This window comes from Nicotiana sylvestris, chromosome 11 (genome assembly GCF_000393655.2).
Source record: "Nicotiana sylvestris chromosome 11, ASM39365v2, whole genome shotgun sequence".
In the NCBI taxonomy this organism is placed as follows: domain Eukaryota; kingdom Viridiplantae; phylum Streptophyta; class Magnoliopsida; order Solanales; family Solanaceae; genus Nicotiana; species Nicotiana sylvestris.
Window position 1 is genome coordinate 23,006,166 of NC_091067.1, and position 22,529 is coordinate 23,028,694.

The 22,529-nt window shown below is 35.7% G+C and overlaps 2 protein-coding genes across 3 annotated transcripts; one reads left to right on the forward strand and one right to left on the reverse strand.

Annotated features, from left to right (window-relative positions):
- Positions 1–537: 537 nt before the first annotated feature.
- LOC104248778 (topless-related protein 4-like) lies at positions 538–9,104 on the forward strand. 2 transcript variants are annotated; one of them, XM_009805104.2, is made up of 26 exons: positions 538–731; positions 1,016–1,104; positions 1,450–1,629; positions 1,730–1,843; positions 1,968–2,126; positions 2,260–2,449; positions 2,524–2,647; positions 2,837–2,952; positions 3,179–3,347; positions 3,482–3,591; positions 3,689–3,758; positions 3,920–3,993; positions 4,081–4,176; positions 4,283–4,378; positions 4,733–4,860; positions 4,958–5,192; positions 5,272–5,436; positions 5,556–5,648; positions 5,765–5,911; positions 6,158–6,268; positions 6,339–6,518; positions 6,933–7,061; positions 7,167–7,262; positions 7,751–7,939; positions 8,129–8,295; positions 8,425–9,104. In XM_009805104.2, exons 2-26 carry the CDS (start codon positions 1,025–1,027, stop codon positions 8,618–8,620), a joined length of 3,414 nt encoding a protein of 1,137 aa, XP_009803406.1. In that variant the 5' UTR covers positions 538–731; positions 1,016–1,024; the 3' UTR covers positions 8,621–9,104. The 2 variants fall into 2 exon arrangements, with proteins under 2 accessions (XP_009803406.1, XP_070018505.1); XM_070162404.1 differs by having other exon boundaries at positions 2,840–2,952.
- A 6,411-nt stretch (positions 9,105–15,515) lies between these two features.
- Positions 15,516–19,498, reverse strand: LOC104248791 (BRAP2 RING ZnF UBP domain-containing protein 1). The gene is made up of 11 exons (XM_009805118.2): positions 19,164–19,498; positions 18,942–19,050; positions 18,678–18,792; positions 17,884–17,981; positions 17,446–17,552; positions 17,078–17,327; positions 16,866–16,919; positions 16,487–16,630; positions 16,308–16,372; positions 15,957–16,011; positions 15,516–15,857 (listed from the first exon to the last, which is right to left on the reverse strand). The coding sequence occupies exons 1-11, from the start codon at positions 19,463–19,465 to the stop codon at positions 15,705–15,707; spliced, it is 1,452 nt and encodes a 483-aa protein (XP_009803420.1). The 5' UTR covers positions 19,466–19,498; the 3' UTR covers positions 15,516–15,704.
- Between the last annotated feature and the right edge of the window lie 3,031 nt (positions 19,499–22,529).

The window sequence follows — 22,529 nt, forward strand, 5'->3', positions numbered from 1 at the left end:
TAGTAAAATATTTTCCGTTGGTACCAAACATAATTTAATAAGGAATGTGGTAGAGTGGTAAATACTCTTTTATTCTTAACAAACAAGAGGTCTTAACTTCGAGCTATGAATATGACTCGTTTGCCCTCTAATGCCGTGACATGTTGGCGCAAAGCCACATTTAATTAAATTTAGTGCTGATACGAGACACCGGACAAGAATTAAAAAAAAAAGAATCAAACACACTTGCAAAACATCGCAAGTCCATTGAAACACCACAATGAGGGCGGCAACACCGAATCATTCCCACGACTCCATATAGCAACCTCTTCGAAATCCCCGCATTTTCTGCCGAATATAGAAAAGCCCTCGTTTAGAGACGTATTAAACACGTCTATATAAGCCGAAGTACTTATCCTTAAATCTCTCATAGGGACAACAGCGTATCACCGATAAGCTATTAATAAGCGGCTTAGCGTATCACCATTTTGCTCAAATTCAACTCCACTTATCACATCCCTTCCCCTATTTATATGTCTCTTCCACGCTCGCCCTAACACCCACACCCACTCGGTTTCTTTCTCTCTTCCTTAAAAAAATAAAAGGGGTATTTTTATAGAGAGAGAAAACTGCACAGTAAACAAAAAGAAAAAGAGTTAGTATTTTGCCTTTTGTTTCTCTCTCTAAACACAAAAAACCCTTCGATCTGTTCCTTTCGTCTGTTTTACTCTCTCTCACTCATTCATTCCAAGGTATACATACATCTTCATCACTTTCTCTCTCTATATATGTATATCTGTATCTATACATACAACTTTTTTAATTTAACACATGCACGTATATATCTATATGTATATGTATAACTAGCTATAGATATATGTTATATGTGTGTGTTTTAGGTTTTCGGTAAGTTTAATTTGATGAATTGATCTGTAAAGAAATTTGATTTTTGATTGGATTTTTTGGGGGTGAATTTGGAATTGTTTTAATTTTGGTGGGTTGAAGTTGAATTTTGTGGATTTTTTTGTTTTTGCAGGTGAGTGAGATGTCTTCTCTGAGCAGAGAGCTGGTGTTTTTGATACTTCAGTTCCTTGATGAGGAGAAATTCAAAGATGCTGTTCACAAGTAGGGTTTTTTTGTTTGAATTCAATTAATTAGAATATGTTTTTTTTTCTTTTGAATTTTTTGGTGATTTTTCTCTTTAATTGTGTCTATTTGGCTGCTATAGAAATGTGGGAGATAGAAATTAGAAATGGTCTGAGTTGTTTTTATTTATGATTGTAATTGTGGTTTGGGGGATCTAAAAGTGTAGTGAAATTGTGGGTTGAATGAGAAGTTAGCTGAATTGATTCGTTTGTATACCATTTTCTGATCCACTAAACGATAAAAATTTATGATTATAATTGTGGTTGTTGTGGTTTTGTCTGGTGGTTAATTTGCTTAATTCGTTTTCTTTCTTTCGTGCTGAAGATTGGAGCAAGAATCAGGGTTTTTCTTTAACATGAGGTATTTTGACGAAATGGTGGCGAATGGAGAATGGGATGAAGTGGAGAAGTACTTATCAGGTTTCACCAAGGTTGACGATAATAGATACTCCATGAAAATATTCTTCGAGATTCGAAAGCAAAAGTACCTAGAAGCCCTAGATAGGTGGGTTTGATTTTTTTGATTTGTTTATGCTTGTATGTGTTTGATTATCTTGAAATGTCCGACAGTTTTATATGGTTTTTCCGTTTTTAATTTCTTGTAGGAACGACCGTCCTAAAGCTGTTGATATCCTAATTAAGGACTTGAAGGTGTTTTCGGCTTTTAATGAAGACCTTTTCAAAGAAATTACGCAACTTCTGACTCTTGACAACTTTAGGTAATGGAAACACTTGGCTTACTAGATTGCTATCTTGGTCCCCGTATCTATTTTGTCCGTTCTCCTAAATGGCTTCTTTATCACTATTTTGGATGGTTTTCGATTTGTCTGCAATAACTTGCAGGGATAATGAGCAATTATCTAAATACGGAGATACTAAGTCTGCTAGGAGTATAATGCTTCTGGAACTCAAAAAATTGATAGAAGCAAATCCCCTGTTTCGTGATAAGCTGAACTTTCCCACCTTGAAGAACGCAAGGCTGCGGACATTAATCAACCAGAGGTTTATTTATGGAAGACATTTGCCTTTTAAATTCTATTCGGTTTTGGTTCTTTTTTTTTTTTTATCTTCTTTTCTAGTGTAGTTGGCTTACACATAGGCGCATCAGCTTGAACTGGCAGACATATTCTTGCAGTTTGAACTGGCAGCATCAGCTTTGTAAGAGCCCGAAGCCTAATCCTGACATAAAGACCTTATTTGTGGACCATTCTTGCGGTCCGTCACAGCCAAATGGTGCACGGGCTCCATCCCCTGTTACTCATCCGCTCATGGGAGGTGTTCCAAAGCCCGGGGTTTTTCCACCTCTTGGTGCTCATGGTGTAAATGTAAGTAGAAACACGAACTAGCTAAATTTCGTTGTAAATTATGACTGATGGAAGATTGAAGTGTGTTCCTTCAGCCTTTTCAGCAAGCACCTGGTCCTCTGCCAAACGCTCTTGCTGGGTGGATGACTAATCCTCCTCAAGTTTCTCATCCTTCTGCTTCTGCTGGACCAATAGGTTTCACCACTCCAAATAATGCAGGTATTATACATATATCACCGCTTGAAATGATTCTAATGAGGCCGTCAATTCTTGTGCGACCACTGATTCTTTGACAAATGTAGTGGAGTGTATTTGCAAATCTGATATACTGATTTCTCTCCTCCAACCTCCCTTGTAAATAGTTAGTCAGCCATAAACTGATACTCGCTCTATTTGCTAATAATTTAGCAGCAGCTATGCTAAAGCGTCCTAGGACTCCTACGAATAACCCAACAGTGGACTATCAAACAGCTGACTCGGAGCACATGTTAAAGAGATCAAGACCTTTTGGTGTATCAGATGAAGTACGGTATCATTATCTTGATTTGCTTACACATTAATATGTATGTAACTGAGATGTGACATTAGAAACTCTGGCTTGCAAGTATGCTCATATTTGTTTGATCTATTTGTCGCTTTATGACAATGTTGCTTATTATACCTATGCGTGGAGCTTTGAGTAGGAAGTTCTTTGTGGTTTGATGCTTTCATATATTATGAGAAACATTGATTTACTCAAATTGATTACAGGTAAATAATATGCCTATCAATATTTTGCCTGGTGGGTACTCTGGCCAAAGCCATGCACAAAGTTCGTATTCATCAGATGATTTGCCCAAGGCTTCTGTCATGACTCTAAATCAGGGTTCAGCTGTCAAGAGCATGGATTTCCATCCAGTGCAGCAAATTCTGCTTCTTGGTTAGTCTTTACACAAGTGAAAGTGATTCTTTAATTCATTTTCTTCATTTTGAATTCATTTTTCAGATCCATTTTTATGTTACAGCAGTTGTACATTTTGTTTTGGCTCACTACTGATGGTTCTTCATTTTCAGTTGGTACTGGCACTGGAGAGATTATGATTTGGGAATTGGGCGGTAGGGAGAGGATTTCTCATAGAAGTTTCAAGGTTTGGGATCTTGGGCAATGCTCAGTGGCTTTACAGGTATGTGTGAAACTTTATTAATTGCATTCACGTTTGTTTTTACACGTGTGGATGGTTTATAAATCTCATAGTTACCAATTTATAATCTAATAACCAGGCATCTTTGGCAAGTGAGTACTCTGCATCAGTTAATCGTGTAATGTGGAGTCCTGACGGCACTTTGTTTGGTATGTCGTCCAGATGCTTTGTTGAACTTAAGTATTGGAATTTTAAGTTTTCTGTGAATGATAACGATTGGTGTAGTAGTTCATACTGCTGAAAGCTAACAAATTGACCCAACTGCCATAACCAGCCTGAACTTTTTTGCTCTCTGTTGATTCTTCATTAGGTGTTGCATACTCTAAGCACATTGTGCACATCTACTCTTATCACGGTGGCGATGATCTTAGAAACCACCTTGAGGTCTGCGCTTTTTCTAATCCTTTTGAATTTTAACCTCTTCCTTTCTTCTTCTAAAAGAATACGAACCTTGACTGGCCTTATGTGCAGATTGAGGCTCATTCAGGAAGCGTCAATGATCTTGCTTTTTCCTATCCTAACAAACAGATTTGTATTGTTACCTGTGGAGATGACAGGCTTATTAAGGTTTGATATGTTATGTGCTTTGACTTAGATTGTAAGGGTTGGACTTCATCCATTGTTTATGAGCACTGTATTTCTGTGATGTAGATCAATTGTTTCTTGTTTGCAGGTATGGGATGCGGTGTCAGGGGCTAAGCAATATACATTTGAGGGCCATGAGGCACCAGTCTATTCAATATGTCCACATCACAAAGAAAATATTCAGGTTAACCATGCTCCTCCTTTTTATCACTGGAAAACTGATCGTAACTTGTTTGATAATTTCTTAGTTTTCTCTTTCTGGCACTGGTTCTTCCTTTATATATGGTTTGAAGGCACAAGTTTTCTGGTCTTGGTATGCACAACAGCATTAACGAGTAATAAAAAGTTGTGAGGCAGCTTAGCAAGTGTATGAATCAGAAAATGCTTCTTTTTTCTGTGAAGATCTAGTTTACTTAGAAAATTTAAAAGATGTCTTGCTTTGAACTCTACTTTTTTCCTGGGAGTGAATTATGTCTTTATTGATAGTATTTATCTAACGTTTTTCGGTCTTCTCTTCCTTCCTTTTCTCCCCCCTCAGTTTATTTTCTCAACTGCAATTGACGGGAAAATAAAGGCATGGTTGTACGATAACATGGGTTCGAGAGTTGACTATGATGCACCAGGTCATTCATCAACCACAATGGCTTATAGTGCCGACGGAACAAGGTTTGCATATCACAATGAGTTCCATAACTGTGCATGATGCAATTTTTTTAATTTCGCTTGGCTAAAGTTTGTGGTATTATGAAATGTCGGTTTGCAGGTTATTCTCATGTGGGACTAATAAAGAAGGAGAATCATATCTTGTTGAATGGAATGAAAGTGAAGGAGCTGTAAGGCGTACATTTATTGGTCTAGGGAAGCGTGCTGGTGGGGTGGTGCAATTTGACACTACTAAAAATAGATTTTTGGCAGCTGGTGATGAGTTCATGATAAAATTTTGGGACATGGACAATATAAACATGCTGACAAGTACTGAAGCTGAGGGTGGCATACCGGTAAATTTCAGTTGACCAATTTTTTAACAACCCAACCCTGTCTCTTTACCTAAAACATTTTTTTACCTCATATTCCCAGGCTTCTCCTTGCCTCCGATTTAACAAGGAAGGAATATTGTTGGCTGTTTCGACAAGTGACAATGGGATAAAAATTTTAGCAAATGCAGATGGTCTTAGGCTTTTAAGATCCATGGAAAATCGCCAATTTGATGCTTCTAGAGTAGCCTCTGCTTCTGTGGTGAAGGTGGATGGACTTGATGCTTTTCCTTTCCTTGTTTTCTGATGTAGAAAATGTTACTGTGAAATATTGAGCTGTAAATAAAATGCCTTACATGTAACTTACCCTTTTAAAAAATTATGCAGCCCCCCACAATGGGAAGTTTTGGGCCTCCTAGCACTTCTGTTGCCGCAAGCTTCGTAGATCGAGGAGTGCCAATGACATCCATGGTTTCCATGGTTAGTGACTCATTTCTAATTAAATGGAGATTTTACAGTGCAGTTCATACTTTTTTTTTTTTTGGGGGACTTCTGACCATTTGCTGATCAGCCCCTTTATTTTAACTTCTTGGTAGAATGGTGAAAATCGCAACTTAGCTGATGTAAGGCCAAGAGCTGCAGAAGAGACTGTTGATAAATCTAGAATCTGGAAACCGACTGAAATTAATGAACCATCGCAGTGCAGATCCTTGAAGCTTCCAGACAATTTAACAGCGACCAGGGTATGGGTTGTTTCTTACCTAAACCATGAACCAAGTTTTTCCACTGAACAACTTCTTTATGAGTTATGGAAATTGTTATTCATCCTTGTGTTTACAATTTCTGGAAGCTATACAACCCAAATTTTGGCAACATGAGGTTGCACATTTTCTTGATCTGCAAAGACTAGTGTCATTTTCCGTTTAAGCTGAAAAAAGTTTTTTTGTTTTTTTTTTAATTTGATTCGCTCCCTTTATCTTATATTTCAGATTTCAAGGTTAATATATACAAATTCAGGATTAGCTATACTTGCATTAGCTTCCAATGCCGTTCACAAACTTTGGAAATGGCCCAGAAATGAGCGAAACCCGACGGGGAAGGTATTGATTTTTATAAGACTCTCTTTTGCTAATATGTATCATTGCAGCTCATTGTGCTATTTTTGTATAGGCTAATGCAAGTATTGTTCCACAACTTTGGCAACCTTCAAATGGGACGCTGATGACAAATGATATTACTGACACAAATCCTGAAGACGCTGTTCCATGTTTTGCTCTCTCAAAGAACGACTCTTATGTGATGTCAGCTTCTGGAGGGAAAATATCATTGTTTAATATGATGACATTTAAGGTGAAAACCCACATCTTTTATTTTATTTTCGGGTATAGGTGTAATTAAGAAGTGTGCTGATTCTAAGCTGTCCTCAAGTAAGCATATGGGATAAAAGAGTAAAAGAAACTTCGAGCAGCTTGCAATTGTACTCTAGCTTTAGCCGCAATCAGACTAATAGGCCATAAATCTGGAATTAGGTGCATAAATATTATATACAGAATTGTGGAATGAGTTCCATTCTAGGGCTGAAAGAAATCTGTTTTAAGTTTTTCCTTTTCTGACCAGCTGCTCTCTTCTTCTTCTTCTTCTTCTCTCTCTCTCTCTCTCTCTCTCTCTCTCTCTCTCTCTCTTAATATAATGATTTTACTTTTTTCTTGTTTTGCCATCTGTTTGCTTTTCACTTAACTTCTATCGCTTCTGTTGCAAATGCAGACTATGACAACATTTATGCCTGCTCCACCCGCGGCAACCTTTTTGGCTTTTCATCCTCAAGATAATAATGTTATTGCCATAGGCATGGATGACTCCTCTATCCAAATATACAATGTCCGGGTTGACGAGGTTGAAGCTATTCTCAATTGTTATACCATTTTATGATTGTTGGAATTGCACTAATTCACCATTTACTTGAAATCTGTTGACATTATCTATGATCCAATTGTGTAGGTAAAGACAAAGCTGAAAGGACATCAGAAAAGAATAACTGGGCTTGCTTTTTCGCATTCTCTCAATGTGCTTATATCTGCAGGAGCAGATTCTCAGGTAAAAAAGTTTTTAAATGGATATACTTTTGGTTGGTAAAAGCAATTCTATATGTTCTGCCCTCATCATACTAGGAAAATGACGGAAACTGGTACCAGTTGGAGGTTGACCAGTTGAGTTCTAATTGGGAGAGGGAAGTGTTGAATATTGTGGCCTCTTTACCTCCTCACGTGCATGCTTGTCCTTTTTTTTTTTTTTTTGGACCAAGCACGAAATATTTTGTTGATATTTGGCGGTGAGAATTGAACTAAGACCTCTACAACTCTACATGCTCTAATACCATGTGAATTGTGTTAGAGAGGGATTTCTTTTTTTTGATATTCTCCAACTAAAGGAATAACCTGATGGTGCTTGTTTTGGTACATGGACCTACTTCACCACAATCATATCATAAGCTTTTACAATCCTTTTCTTTATAAGAGCTTGGTGAAGTTGTAATGTTTTCTTTTGAGTAACGGTTACCTCATAAGGTGCCCCTATTTCTACAGCTGTGCGTTTGGAGCACTGATGCTTGGGAGAAGCAAACAAGCAAATACTTGCAGATTCCTGCTGGGAGAGCAGCTGCTCCTCAAGCAGATACTCGTGTACAATTTCACCAGGACCAGACACAATTGTTGGTAGTACATGAAACGCAGATAGCCATATTTGAAGCTTCTAAACTGGAGTGCCTCAAGCAGGTATAAATTCCCTTCTTTAACCCTTCCCAATCCCAAGTTTAAGATACGGATAGACGTAGCTTGAGACGCAGTGGTCCGAGTATCAGAGTATATGTGGACATTTGTACTTAGTATTCTTTATTGTGTTGTGTTTCATTTTGTTATTTCTGCTTAGTTTCAGTCTGACAATGGATTTTTTCCCTCGAACAGTGGGTCCCTAGAGAAGCGAGTGGTCCAATTACACATGCAACATATTCTTGTGATAGCCAATCTATATTTGTTAGTTTTGAAGATGCAAGTGTAGGTGTTCTCAGTGCGTCAACATTGCGATGGAGATGTCGGATCAATCCTACTTCCTACCTTCCCAGCAATCCAAGGTGAGTGAGTCAGTTACCTGGTTATTTACTCCTTTTCTTTGGTTGTTCGAAATTCTGGCGATGATGCAGCCTTATTTCTGCATATTTTTCTCATTTTCATTTAATTAATTTGGGAATTTTATTTTGTAGTTCAAGGATGCATCCACTTGTTATTGCTGCACATCCATCTGATCCGAATCAGTTTGCATTGGGACTAAGCGATGGTGCTGTTATTGTACTTGAGCCGCTTGAATCTGAAGGCAAATGGGGAACCTTGCCACCAGCTGAAAATGGTGCTGGGCCAAGCACTTCAGGTGCTGCAAATTCAGATCAACCGCAGAGGTAGTTACCTCGTCCACATGCTGGCAGTTTTCCTTGAAAAGACGGGTGAATGTACTGCATATGTTCCTTCATTACAATTTTCTTGGAAGGAGAAGCTTCTAGATTAGCCAGTGTAGTCATAGAAATCTGAATTTAGATAATGTAGAGTTTGTTTAGCAGGGCTGCATCAGTTCACCGATAATGTTGAATTTTTGGATGGTGGTGTAAATTTGGTAGAGGGTGTTTTTGCATCAGTAATCTGGAAATCATAGTTTAGTTGGAGGTGAACAATTGCCTTTGGTGATGGCCCTTTTGTAGTTCTTTTTAGCTTTTACTAAAGAATGATGATTTCCAAATTGTTTTGTTCTTTTTGACTGAATATCTGAGAGTTGGTCCTCAAGTTATTTCAGCCAAGTGGAGAATGTGAAGTAAACTTGAATGTTGTAGGGATGTCTTTTGAAACCTGTACCTTTACAGAAAAGAGAAAGAAAAAGTCTGAAACTTTTCAATGGATGTCTCAAAATATCAATCGTTGTCAATTACTGTTTCATTTTCTCCAAATATATTTTGCAGCAGCTAATGTATTAGCTTATGATTCTCGTTAACTCAGTTACTTTTGCTTAGACCCTATTTATATTAAGAAATTCACTCAATGTATTAAGAATGTTTAGCTTGGAACTCATACCATTGATCCGGTTATTAGCTACTATATTAACTTGAGAACGCTGTTAAAACCAATAAATATCAATCCTGAATATGCCTGAGCTGAGGAAAGTATCTTATTTTAGTTCTAGTGCTACACTTAACATTGTGGACTTGACCAAAACAAGGATATGCTTTCTTCAACAAAACATTGTCATTAACTACTGGAAAATGCTAATCTTAACCAAACATTAGTGTTATTTACTGGAAAATGCTAATTATAACTATCATACAAAAGATTGTCATTAAGGGAGGAAAGAAATGGGCATCCACGTGTCAGCTTTCTTACAACTGATATTTTGCAGTTAGAAATTTTCAGTTGTCTTACTGCAATCCTTTTCAAACAGTCGAGTGGAATAAATGCCTTTTTTCTCCTCTTTCTCCATTAAGTACGATATGTATTGTTCAGTGAATTAAGTCTCAAATCACAAAGCTTTCTGTACAATAACAAGATATTTCTGTAAAAAAAAAAAATACAATCTCATGCCCAATTTAGTAAGTGATAAACCAACATATAATAAATTTTTTTCAAGGTTCTTTATAATAATTCGAGTAAGGATTTTTAGCAGCACACCCTAGGGTGTGACCTAATGGTCGATTAATTTGGAGGTTTAAATCCCAATAGGGACAAAAAATAATCAACAAAAACCTGTTCGGATTTTGAAGAGAAAAAAAATGGAAACTTTCAATTCAAATTGAGCAAAACCTGTATTTAAAAAAATGGAAACCTTGTTATATATCTTATTCATATCTCAAAACCTGGAATCAGAAGATTTTGAGGGGAATCTGGGATTTCACGGATGAAATTAAACAGTAGGTCGCATAAAAAGAAGCAACCTGGTTAAAAAAATATTTTCTTCTATTTTTCGTTTACCCTTTATCCTTAATAGCACGTGAGATGGAAAAAAGTATTTTTTTTTTCTGAAAAATATTTTTTTGAAAAGTGTTATAAATAGAATTTTATTTATGGTGAATATCTATATTAAGAGATATTTTAGGGTTTATTATTTGGTGGCTAAGTCACCCTCTCCCTATAAATAGAGGGTTCTATTCCATTGTAACGCATCCCAAAATTCAATAAGAATTTCCCTCTCTTTTTCTCTACAATATTGTTTTTCTACTTTTATTGTTTTATTTCACGTTATCAGCACGAAGCTCTAACCAACTGAGCTGATAAATCCATCTTATCAGTTCACAAGTGGTTCAGGGTCAGGAACCAAATAATTCCATCTTATTATTATTGTTCTTCTACTTTTATTGTTTTATTTCATGTTATTAGCACGAAGCTCTAACTAACTGAGCTGATAATTCTATCTTCTCCCCTCACAAGTGGTTCAGGGTCAGGAACCAAATAATTCCATCTTATTATTATTGATGTGCAGTGTATATTTTAATTAATACCATAACACATAAAGATGGGTTCTCAAAGTTGAGGAAGCAAGTTAGTTTTTCTAACATGAGGGAGAGACATGATAAACAATTGAGAAAAAGTTACATGGAGTGAATTATTATATATACATCTCGATCCTCGAAAAGGTAATATGAACTTGAAGTTCATAAAAAGATAATTCATTTGCAATATATTGCAAAGCGTGCTAGACGCATTTGCTAACCCAAAGAAAATAACTATATTCTCACTGTAATGTTCATATTAGAATAAATCCTAGAAGGATAAAGTCTATGGTACGCTAAAAGCGTATAGACAAATCGGTTTCAAATAAAATACTTGATAAAAAAGATGACCAAATAATCATAATAAGGAGGCAAGTGATCTAGGAGATCACATGACATAACACTTTATAAAGTCTCATGAGAGATTCAGGTACCTGAATATATGAATGAAGAGATCTCTATGTTATGTCTTTATGAAAAATAAGGAGGTTGGAACCGATATAAAATGTTTGTCGACGACATATATGATAACGCTAAGTATATATGAGGATCTTAAGTCTAGAGAAACAATTCAAGTAGAATTGGTTTCATATGAAAGGCATGTGATTTTGGACCTGCAATTCAAACACTTGAAAGAATAAAGTCAACGGTGTGTGCAATCACTTTTATTTATCTTATATGTCTAGCATGACATGAAAAGTTGATATGCATCTAAAATCTATTTAAATGACTTATTTGACTATACTTATATGACGATCCCCAAAGGATTTAAATTGCTTAATGCATATAGAATTCATGATAATAAAGTACTACATCCTAAGTGCAATTTGTGTACATATGTATCTTGCTATAACTATAAGCATGATAATATGATAGAGAAAATCTCTATGAAGATATTGAAAAGGCTATTCCACGACATTTTATGAAAACATTACAAATCTATCAGGAATGAAGATGTCAAGGTAAAACATATTCATTCAAGTGATAAAATGGCTGATTTGTTTATCAAATCTCTACCAATGATGTTTTGAAGATGGTGCACAAGATTGAGATGTGAAGGCTCAAGGATGTGAATTGATGCTCTCATCAAGGGGAGTTAATGTGCGTTGCACTCTTTTTTCCTTACAAGGTTTTGTCCCACTGGGTTTTCCTTACAAGATTTTTAATAAGGCAATCAAAAGGCGTATTGTTAGATATGTGTACTCTTTTTTCTTTACTAGAAATTCTTTTTCCCACTGGGTTTTATTTTAATTAAGGTTTTAACGAGACATATTATCTGTTGAATAGACATTCAAGGGGGGAATGTTATAAATAGAATTTTATTTATGGTGAATATCTATATTAAGAGAGATTTTAGGGTTTATTACTTGGTGGGCTAAGTCACCCTCTCCCTATGAATAGAGGTTCTATTCCGTTGTAACTCATCCCAAAATTCAATAAGAATTTCCTCTCTCTCTTTCTCTGCAATATTGTTCTTCTACTTTTATTGTTTTATTTCAAAAAGTTCTTTCTAGAAAAATACATTTACAAACACTTTTTAAAAAGCTTGACCAAATACTAATTACTCAAAAGTACAACAACTACAACAACAATAACAACGACCCAATATAGTCCCACAAGTGGGGTCTGGGGAGGGTAGTTTGTACGCAGACCTTACCTCTATCCTGATGGTTGTTTCCGATAGCTTACCTCTACTCAAAAGTGCTTTCTAAATTAATTTGTCAAACACAAACTATTTCTTATTAAAAGTATTTTTTTAAAAGCATTTTTTGAAAAAGTATTTCTCAAATAAGTTGTTGATTTTAGAAACTTGGCCAAGCATGCTACAAGTCGGGGGAAGTGCACAGCTAACCACTAATTAGAGATGTCTTTACTCTTTAGCCACTGTTTAAAATGTATTTACTCTTTAGCCAGTGCTTAATAAATTTTTACCTGGCCGAACGAAAATACCCCTGTGCTAGACATGGGTGCTATGTAAATATTAAGCACATGTTGTCCTTAACTTCATGAATGTTGTGTAAATATTAAGGACAAAGTGTCCTCTATTTGCACATTCCATTCTTAAACTTTAGGACATCATGTCCTTAACTTCATATGTGCAGTATAAATGTTAAGGACACAACGTCCTTAACTTCATGTGTGCAGTATAAATATTAATGACACCATGTCCTTAACTTGTATTTGCACCTTTTGTTGTTAAACTTTAGGACCTCATGTCCTTAACTTCATATGTGCAGTGTAAATGTTAAAGACATGGTTTCCTTAACTTCATGTGTGCAGTGTAAATTTTAAGGACATAGTGTCCTTAACTTTATGAGTGTTGTGTAAATATTAAAGACATGATATCCTTAACTTCATGAATGTTGTGTAAATATTAAGGACAAAGTGTCCAGTATTTGCACCTTTCCTTGTTAAACTTTAGGACATCATGTCCTTAGCTTCATATGTGCAGTGTAAATGTTAAGGACATGGCGTCCTTAACTTCATGTATGCAATGTAAATGTTAAGGACACCATGTCCTTAATATTTACACAGCACACATGAAGAAAGGGTGAAAATGTCTTTTCGTATTAATTTTAATAGAGTAGTGGCTATTTTTGCTCAGCATTAAAAATACTGGACAAAAACTAAATACCATATTAAAAAGTGGCTATCTCACGCCATTTCTATCTACAAGTCTCTTTTCGTGTATTTGTTTCACATAAATTTGGAATTCTCGCAAACTACATATTTCTTGCGCGAATACAAATTTAGTCGGGAATGGAGTTAGGTGAACCTAAATGAGTAAGGAGCATTTGCATCTATACCCGCTTTTTGTGTCACGTTTTAACTTGTGTCTGCTTTGCAAAAATAAAATTGCAAGCGTACCCGCTTTTTGCATAACTTCAGCATACAAGGCTGAAGTTTTTGTTTTGTAACTGTCGAACTTCAGCTCTAGAGCTTAAGTTTTTGTTTGTAACTAGCGAACTTCAGCTCTAGAGCTAAAGTTTTTAAAACCCTTGAGTATGTACTGCTGAAGTTTCTATTTTAAAACCATTACTGAAGCCCTCGTCTTTGGAGCAGTCGCCTGAAGCCATGATTTGGAATCGTAGCGTCACCCTGCCCTTTGGGTTATTTGCTTCGCCATTACATTAGATGCAAGTAGCTGAATAAACAAGATCGTCCAAATAGTCCTTAAGTTTTAAGGATGGGGTTATTTTTAGTCCTTCGTATATATTTCTCAATATAAATGGTCCTTATGTATAGTAAGATGACTTCTGAGTAATTGAGTGAAGCCATAGAAGGAGAGATATTGTTACATTAATGTTAAGTCTCGGAGAGATATGTAGATCACTGGGAGAAGGAGGAGGAAAAAGGGGTTGAAGTTGTTTAACAAGTGGGTACAAGTTAAAAATTTAAAAAAAAAATAGGTATATATTAAATGAGGACGACCAAATAGGGCGTCCTATGCAATTTTTACCAATGTGGGTACACTGTGGAAAATCGAAAAAATTACTATTCCAGGAATTGGCCAGTGAAGTTACCCATTTTAGTAAAACTTCAAAGTTCAAACAAAGCCATCCATATCCATTAAGTTAAGCAAAACCCAGTTGAGAAAAATAAACTTCCAACAGATAGATCGAAATCAACGAGTTAATGAATTGGGTATTATAGATAAAAGAATATTGAGATTGGGAAATTTCAAAAATTAAATCATGAAAAAGTTTAATTAAGGTGGGAAAATCAATTGTTGTCTACCCTTGAATTTCCACAGATAACATCATTTCTCATTTGTTGATGTTTGCTTAAAAAATTTGCAGAAGAGTTTAACGAAATTGTTTTTCAATGAACAGGGAGCCCGTATATCCTAGAGATAGTATAAATCAGGTGAAAATAGCATGTGTTAGCCAGTTTTCAGACTGGTAATCGAAAAATAATCAGCATTTGCAAAATCATCGTAAAATAACCACTATTGTATGCGGAGACAAAATCTGAACAAAAATACCCTAACTGCAACACAGAAAGTTCCGATATAATATGCTTAATCATGGAGCACCTGCGTATGGACTTCCAGCATATTATGTTGGAACTCCAACACATTATACTGGAATCTCATATGTAAAAAAATCAAACTCTAACATGTTATGTTGAAATTTTTCCGACTTTTTAATAGTGTTTTTTTTATTCAGATTTTATTTTTTTACATGAAAAAACGTTTAAATTTCAATTACTTTTGAAACTGTGGCTAATTTTCATTTAGCCGTTGTAAATCATAGGGGTGTACATGGACCGGGTTGGTTCGGTTTTTATCAAAATCAAACCAAACCAACTATATCGGTTTGGATTGGTCTGATATTGTCGGGTTTTTCGGGTTTTCTTGTTACATGAATATTATTTCAATCTTACTTTGTTAAAATTATAAAACTTTGATAAGTGAATATATGTTTAGTAAATATGGAAAAAATTGACAAACATATGATCTATTAAAATATTCTAATTTTTTAGTAACACATGATAGTTATTTTCTTAGTTGTCTAATAATAATTTTTCGTCAATTTACGCTTTCAAGGTTAATACATGAGAGGATCCCAAATATTTCTACATTTTCTAAAGAAAAATCACTATAAATTCTTAAAAATATAAATAAAATTTATATACTTATATGTCGGTTTGGTTCGGGTTTTTTAATTCAATACCAAATCAAGTCATACCAAACCTAGTCGGGTTTTTTAATCGGTTTAGTGCGTTTTTCCGGTTCGGTTTGAACACCCCTATAATCAAGCTATTTCTAATTTTTCCCCACAAATCAGTGCCTATAGTTCCCAATTTCCAAAGCATACTTGCAATGAAATAAACATATAATTCACTTTTTGGGACCTCCTCTTTCCAGAACTTGGCTGGAAGAATTCATTACACTGGCCAACTTCATGAATTTACAGGTATCAACCTTTTTTTTCTTCACCAAAACTGAATTACTCTGCCATCTACATTGCTCAAACACATATAATACAGGTGCGGAGGATGATCCATCGCTACTAGTTCCTTCTTCGACCTAGCTTTGATCGCCTTCGAGAATTGCTGGAAGATTGGTTGGATTCTACAGAGAGAACTGACCCTCCCTTCCCATCTGAAATTCCCATGTTTGAAAGTTTTCTCTGAGCTTCAACATAAACTTTCAAGTCCCGTATCTACAAAAGTCAAGAAAATTTTACATAGCTACAATAAATGGTTAAGAACAAAAGTAGGTTGAACAAGAAGGCGACACCAATGGAATACATCGGAAGTACCTGTTCCTTGAGATCCAGTATTTTCTCGTCCTTCGACTTGAGCGATAACTTTTCCCTAAACATGGAAAGTTGAGTACACTTTAGTCACGGAGCAAAGTAAGATCCAACGAGAAAACTAAGCCACGTCAAGAATAAGCATTAAGAGTTTAAGACACCACACATATCTCTCTAGCCAAGTCACTATGCATCACGTTTCGTGCGTAATGACATGGAAGTGAAACAAAAGACGCATACAAGTTAATTCGGCCAACACATTGGTACACCAAATTGACTAATATCAAACTAAATCAGTGCTCCAGCAATTTTTATTGATGACTGAGATGATAACATAAGCCAAACATATAAATGTACCTTTCTTCAGTTTCTTTACACTTGGTCTGCAAAAACTGTTGGTTTTTCAGAAGCACTTGATTCCTCTAAAAACATAGAGTAACTATTCCATCAGTTATTTAGTTTATCTAAAGGTGAAATAAGGTACAAAAAGATCCAAGAAATTTATAAAAATAAACTTTTTCTTGATCGGTCCATACCTCTGCAACAGACTTCGTCTCCTCTGTATACATTTCTATCTTAGCTTGCATGTCATTCATCTTAGAGAAAACTGCCTTCTCCACCGCCCTGGATATTGAACTCTCCTTTCCACTTTTTGCCTCCGCTAGTAGAGATTCATAATGCTGAGAGAAACATAAGTCAAACTGTTAATTAACTTTCTTATTTCTCCGGACACTGTTAATTAACTGAAAAGGACTTTTTGCTCTCTAACTAGCTTGAGTTCCTGTTACGATGCATTCATCTCGAAAACTGCTAAACTGAATAAATGTTATGGCAGGTCAAGGTATCACTTCTTCTTAGATTAAAATAATGCAAGTGCTGATCAACAAAATGAAAGTAGGTTCAAATTTTGCTTACTTGTCTTTGAGCCTCCAGCTGACTAGCAAGAAGATTGTTGTACTCGTCAACAATCTACATTTAGGTAGAATAAAATTAATTGGTTTCGAGATAAGCAGATATTAACAAAGTAACACCAAACGAGAGAGGACATGGAGGAACTTTGAATTTCAATTGATTCTGAAGAAAAATCATTGCTAACCGAGAATGATATAAGAGAAAAAAAAAATTACCGAATCAACTTTGCTGGTGAAAAGAGCACCACTAAAACTTGAATCCTCATCATAGCCACAAGTTGTACATTCTCCATCAACTGCTGTACAACGCGAATTCACAGTAACCAACTTTCCATCACCTTTCGATTGATTCAAGCGGTGGACATACTTGTCGCCTACATAGTCCCAGATTTGTTGGGTTTCCAATTCAAGTGAATAGTGATGCGCTACATCACTCCAATGTTTTATAGCATGCCTTTTCTCATACCTGGGACAAAAACAGGTAATAGAACGACAGGTTAGAGATATTAAACTACATCAAGTCAATAGCAACTTATGGAGTTTACAAGTAGGGAGTTTAAAAGGGGGGGAAATGCGTTCAGTACCTTCCACACCCTACAAAACCACAAATCAGACAAACGCAAAGATTCTTCAACGTTCCACACTCTGAACAGGTAGGTCTCTCATCTTGCTGCTGACAAAGTCGGCAGACCTACAATACACATGAAAACATTGTGAGTGAACACATTGATACAGACAAATTTTGCAAGACGGACAAATGGAGAAAAAAGAAAGAATTAGAAGTATAAATTCAAGCATGTAAGAGAGTTTTTCGTTGGTTAAGGATAATCTGTAGACATTATAACTGAAGGTGCACATAAGCACTAACTCATCAACTGAAGTGCGTAGATGAAACTAAGCAGTACGAAATCTACTATGGAAGACAACACATATATAGGATTTTTCTTAATATTTGATCTAACCACTTGGATCTCATCACTGTAAATGAAAGTAATGGGGAGCAATTAGACGAGCATACTAACTTGGCATGCCAAATAGGTCCACTTTGAGACACAAGAGCACTGAAATGAATGATCACATAGTGTACTCTGTATTCCGCTTGTATCTTGGTCCAACCTTTCTGAAATTTTCAACATGAATTGCATTAGTTATCCATATAACATAGAAAAAAGATACAAAAAAGTTTCCAACTTATAATTAGAAAGACCATAGATATGAATGCGGAGGTTAAAATAGATGTAGCGTCATACTCACTCTGTTTCAATAGATGATATAGTTTGAGTTGTCACAAAGTTTTAGGGGAAAAAAAGACTTTTGAAATATGTGGTCCTAAAAGCTTAAGGGGCAAATGTTTTGTGGGCCATCCAAATGCACCAACCCTGCAGCCCATAGGTGCGGCATTATGATGAGTTAAGGTGTTAAACCTAAAATCTCACCGAGAAAAGATATTTTAAAAGATTTACAATGTCTTGGAATCCATGTGGACATAACGATAAACAGAACACAAGGATATCCACAGCAATACCAACTAGTTGGAACTAAGGTTAGTCCATTATTGGCACACTTATATTAGGTCTCGTGTTTGATAGAAGTCCTTAAAGTTTGGTTAGAGATTGCATGACAATATTATAGGGATATGCAAGAGATTTACTCTCTAGATCTACAGAATCCTTAATTTGTCCGAAAAGACAAGTTGTAAGATAGTTAAACGAAACAAGCTCAAATGCAAATACAATGGATTTTGAAGTTTGGTATTGAGACATAGTTGTTGTACATTTTCAATTATACAAAAATTTAGAAAACCCAAGTGACTCACCAAGGCACACTGGACACGTTGGCAATTCAGTATAACCAGCAGGAGGCGTACTAGCAATATGTGCTGACTCTGCATATTCCACTGATTGAATAAAGTAAACATGGCAAATCTCAGCCTGAGAAATTGCACAAAACCCCCCAAAAAATAGTCATAATGATAAACATAATAGTAGTATAGTAGCAGCAGTAGTGCCAGCAATAAATGGTAAAAACTATAGTAATGACAACTTATACTAATAATAACAACAAGAGCAGCAGTAGATACCTCAGTAGGCCTAAACCTTTTGCCATTGAAGCTACAGTAAAACCCATCAGCAGCCAATTGATTAACAAGATTGATCAACACACTGTAACTATGTTCTATTCCATCATTCCTGAAATGAACCAATAATAAACAATCAACACAAACCATATATATTTGTATAGCTATTAAACATTGTAAGTTAAAATTAAATTATTTCTAAATAGAAGAAATTATCAAACATACTTGAGGAAGAGGACATGAGAGAAGTCAGCAATATGGGTCCCACAAAAAAGGAGGAAATCATCAGGGGAGAGGTAATTTGGGACAGCAACAATGAAAACGGTGGTGGTGCGGGCAATTGGGTTAGCGATAGTGGTGGCAGAGGGAAGGTGGCGGAACAGATGGGCGATCCCTCTAAGTTCTGATAGGCTTAGGCTGCTGAGGTTAGTGTTAGGGTTTGGGCTGTGTGCGGCGGAGGAAGTGGTGGCGACGGTGGTCGGAAGAGGTTGTGGAAAGTCGACGGTGTGGATTTGGAGGGTGAACATGGTGTTTTTCGGTAGGTGTTTAAATTGGGAATTAGAAATGATCTTAAATACTCTTCCATTGGGTTTGACTGAATACAAAATAAATATGGAGTTTAATTAGACATATAATTTATGTGTCTATAGCATAAATTTAAATTGCTTAATTTTACTGGATCACCGTTGTTGCTGTTTCCGAATATAAAAAGGATCGTTCTTTTTTGCACAGAAAGAAAATAAGTTCACGATAATTCAAACGAATGGAGTATTAATAAGATATGTTAATAATATCATAATTAAAATTATTTATTAATTATTGAAAAATTTAGTTTGATAAAAAGAAGATATAATTTCTTTTAATATCTGATAAATTGCTAAATTGCTTGATAAAGCCTAGTTTGATAAATTATTTTTTTATAAGAGTTTTGGTATAATTGATAAAGTTACTATCATGTGATCAGAAGATCACAAGATCGAACCCTAAAAACATCCTCTTGCAGAAGTGCACGTAGGACTACGTACAATGATATCCTCATGGTTCGGGTGATAATAGATTGTTGCTACAACTAGGTGAATTTTAAAATGTTACGTCTTCGTCCCTAAAGAATCTCAATTACCTTCTCTTGTTATTGGAAAGAGTTTTGATAAAGGTAAATTTTCAAATACTGCGACGTGCTTCTTTTGATGTAATTTATTTTTCAAGTTTTTCTATTGACCAAAATAGTTGTTATAGGAGTATCTTATTTGGGTGATACACGATTCCTTACACAATTATTTAAAATTAAAATAGAATAATTTTTTTTCTCACATATGCATTATGATTCATTTTTGTTATCATTTATAACATGCTCAAATTCAATCTAGTTTGCTTATTTGCCTTTTTAGCTTTATAACTTACTCAAATTTAATCCAATTCGCCCATTTATCATCACTTCTATGCCTCAACTCTTGGAGCTTTAATCAAGAATGTATTATTAGTGATATTTCGGTTTAGGTAGCTAGATGAAGCACACATGGAAGGAAAAAAAAAAGAGAGATGATGAACAAAGAAGGACTTGTATGTTATTTTATAACAATGATTTAATATGCACTAAATTCAAATTGCTCAATAAAATCTTGTCATTTAAGCGGCATATAAATACATTGGGAAGGTAAGATGACTTTGATGAATAAATATGAGGAATTAGTTTATTTTGCTACCAGGAAAGTCATTCTTCAGGAAAATATTTTTTGAATTTTTTATGAGTATGTCATTTTCTAGTGTTTGTTTAACAATAATAATCTACTGACCTACCCCACCCACCTGACCCAATCCAAATATTTCGACAACTCACATACTCAATCCTAATAACACCAATCCCCACCTACAAACCTTCCCGAAGCGGCTACTACCACCGTGACAAACCAAACAACCACCATCTCAACCAAAGCAACAGAGACCACCAGAAACAGGACCAATACAACCAATGAGAACAAAAATCACCCCACATCTTCCACCTTAAACAACTTACAAGCCCAATCAAAAATTTCTTCAAACTTTGATCGACCTCCGTTACGGACTGACAAAACCTTGGAGAACAATATCGGTCAACACCAGCTAGCCCCTCAAACTACCAATACACAACCGAATGAGAACCCACTAGCCCAAAATTTTTCACAGAGTAACAGGCAGCTTGGGAGAGGCCCACCTGTGAGAAACAGAGCACAAGACCCTGCGGGTAACAAAAGAGGTGAACAAAGTGTATCGAAACCATCATTGTTGTTACTGTTAAGACGAAATTGCCATTACTGAACAACGAAAATCCACCAATCAAAATACGACACGACACTTATTTAGGTAAATATGTGGTTTTCTTTTTTGTCGAGGATTACTTTGTAAATCTAGCAAAGGAATGCAAACTTACTATTATAGGTAAGTTTTATAGAGGGAAACCTACAACGGAGGAAATCAGAAAAGTTTTCATCCGGCAATTCCATTTGACTGGTTCAGTTAAGATTGCTTACTTTGATCCTAAACATGTGTATATCGATTTTCCGACAAAGTTGATTACAATCACGTCCTTTTCAAGGAATACATTGATATTGGAGAGGCCCCAATGAAAATTCTAAAATGGACTCCAGATTTTAAACAGGAGGAGGAGACGCCCATTGTTCCCGTCTGGATTTTAATTCACTAGCTACCATGGCACTCGTTCAACTAGCAAGTTATTTCAAAATTAGTAACAGAGGGGGGAGTTGTAGTTGCTCATGATCAGGCGACATATTCTAAGTCTAGAGGAAATGTCGCCAAAGTAAAAGTTGAAATTGATTTGTTGAAACCAAAATTGGATCAAATATGGCTTGGTTACAAAAGGTTTGACCGATAAGATGATGGAAAATGGCTTGACAATGAATATGAAAAGGTTCCAAGCTACTGCTTATATTGCAAGATGCAAGGACACCTCGAAAGTCAATGTAGAAACAAGATCAGGGATGAGAAGATCAAATTACAAAAGTAAGAACAAACCAAAAAGGAGGAGAATGTGAACAAAGATGAAGATGAATTTCAAACTGCCAAGAGTAAAAGAGGATCAAAGATAAAGAATGTAACATCAAACTATCAGCGAGGCACATGAGTGAATCGAAATAATTCCTCACATGATGTAATAAAGAGGCAGAAAATTCCATCAGGCCAACAATACAACACGGAAGTTAACAGAGGCAGTAATGTTCAAAAAGTACCAACCAACCATAACAGTAAGCAAATTAACGATATTACCATTAAAGAACCTAGCATTACTCAGCAGCTCACTCGACTCGAGGAAGTGCCTGGAAAAGGAAAAGAAAAATGTGGAGAAAAAGTAAGAGCAACCACTCAGGAGATTGTGGGTTGTACCAAGAAAAAGAAGAGGAATAGAAAGAAGAAACCAGTTACCAAACATGAGATAAGTGGGGTGTTAGAACTGGAAGAAGATAAAGACCAACCAGATCCCATGAAATAAGATAAGAGCACAAACAGTGATAAAAATGATAATGTAAAACAAATGGAAGTGGGGAAAACATCAAACCAAAAGGAGAAGCCAAATGTGTTCAACTCACAAAATGTTAA

Excerpts from the sequence above, each read along its gene's own strand:
- LOC104248791 (XM_009805118.2), bottom strand. The coding sequence starts at position 19,465 with ATGTTCACCCTCCAAATCCACACCGTCGACTTTCCACAACCTCTTCCG. Across the intron at positions 16,631-16,865 it reads AGCTGGAGGCTCAAAGACAA|CATTATGAATCTCTACTAGC; the intron begins GTAAGCAAAATT and ends TGTTTCTCTCAG. Across the intron at positions 15,858-15,956 it reads TACTGGATCTCAAGGAACAG|ATACGGGACTTGAAAGTTTA; the intron begins GTACTTCCGATG and ends TGACTTTTGTAG.
- LOC104248778 (XM_009805104.2), top strand. The coding sequence starts at position 1,025 with ATGTCTTCTCTGAGCAGAGAGCTGGTGTTTTTGATACTTCAGTTCCTT. Across the intron at positions 5,437-5,555 it reads CCTCTGCTTCTGTGGTGAAG|CCCCCCACAATGGGAAGTTT; the intron begins GTGGATGGACTT and ends AAAATTATGCAG. Across the intron at positions 7,062-7,166 it reads ACAATGTCCGGGTTGACGAG|GTAAAGACAAAGCTGAAAGG; the intron begins GTTGAAGCTATT and ends CCAATTGTGTAG.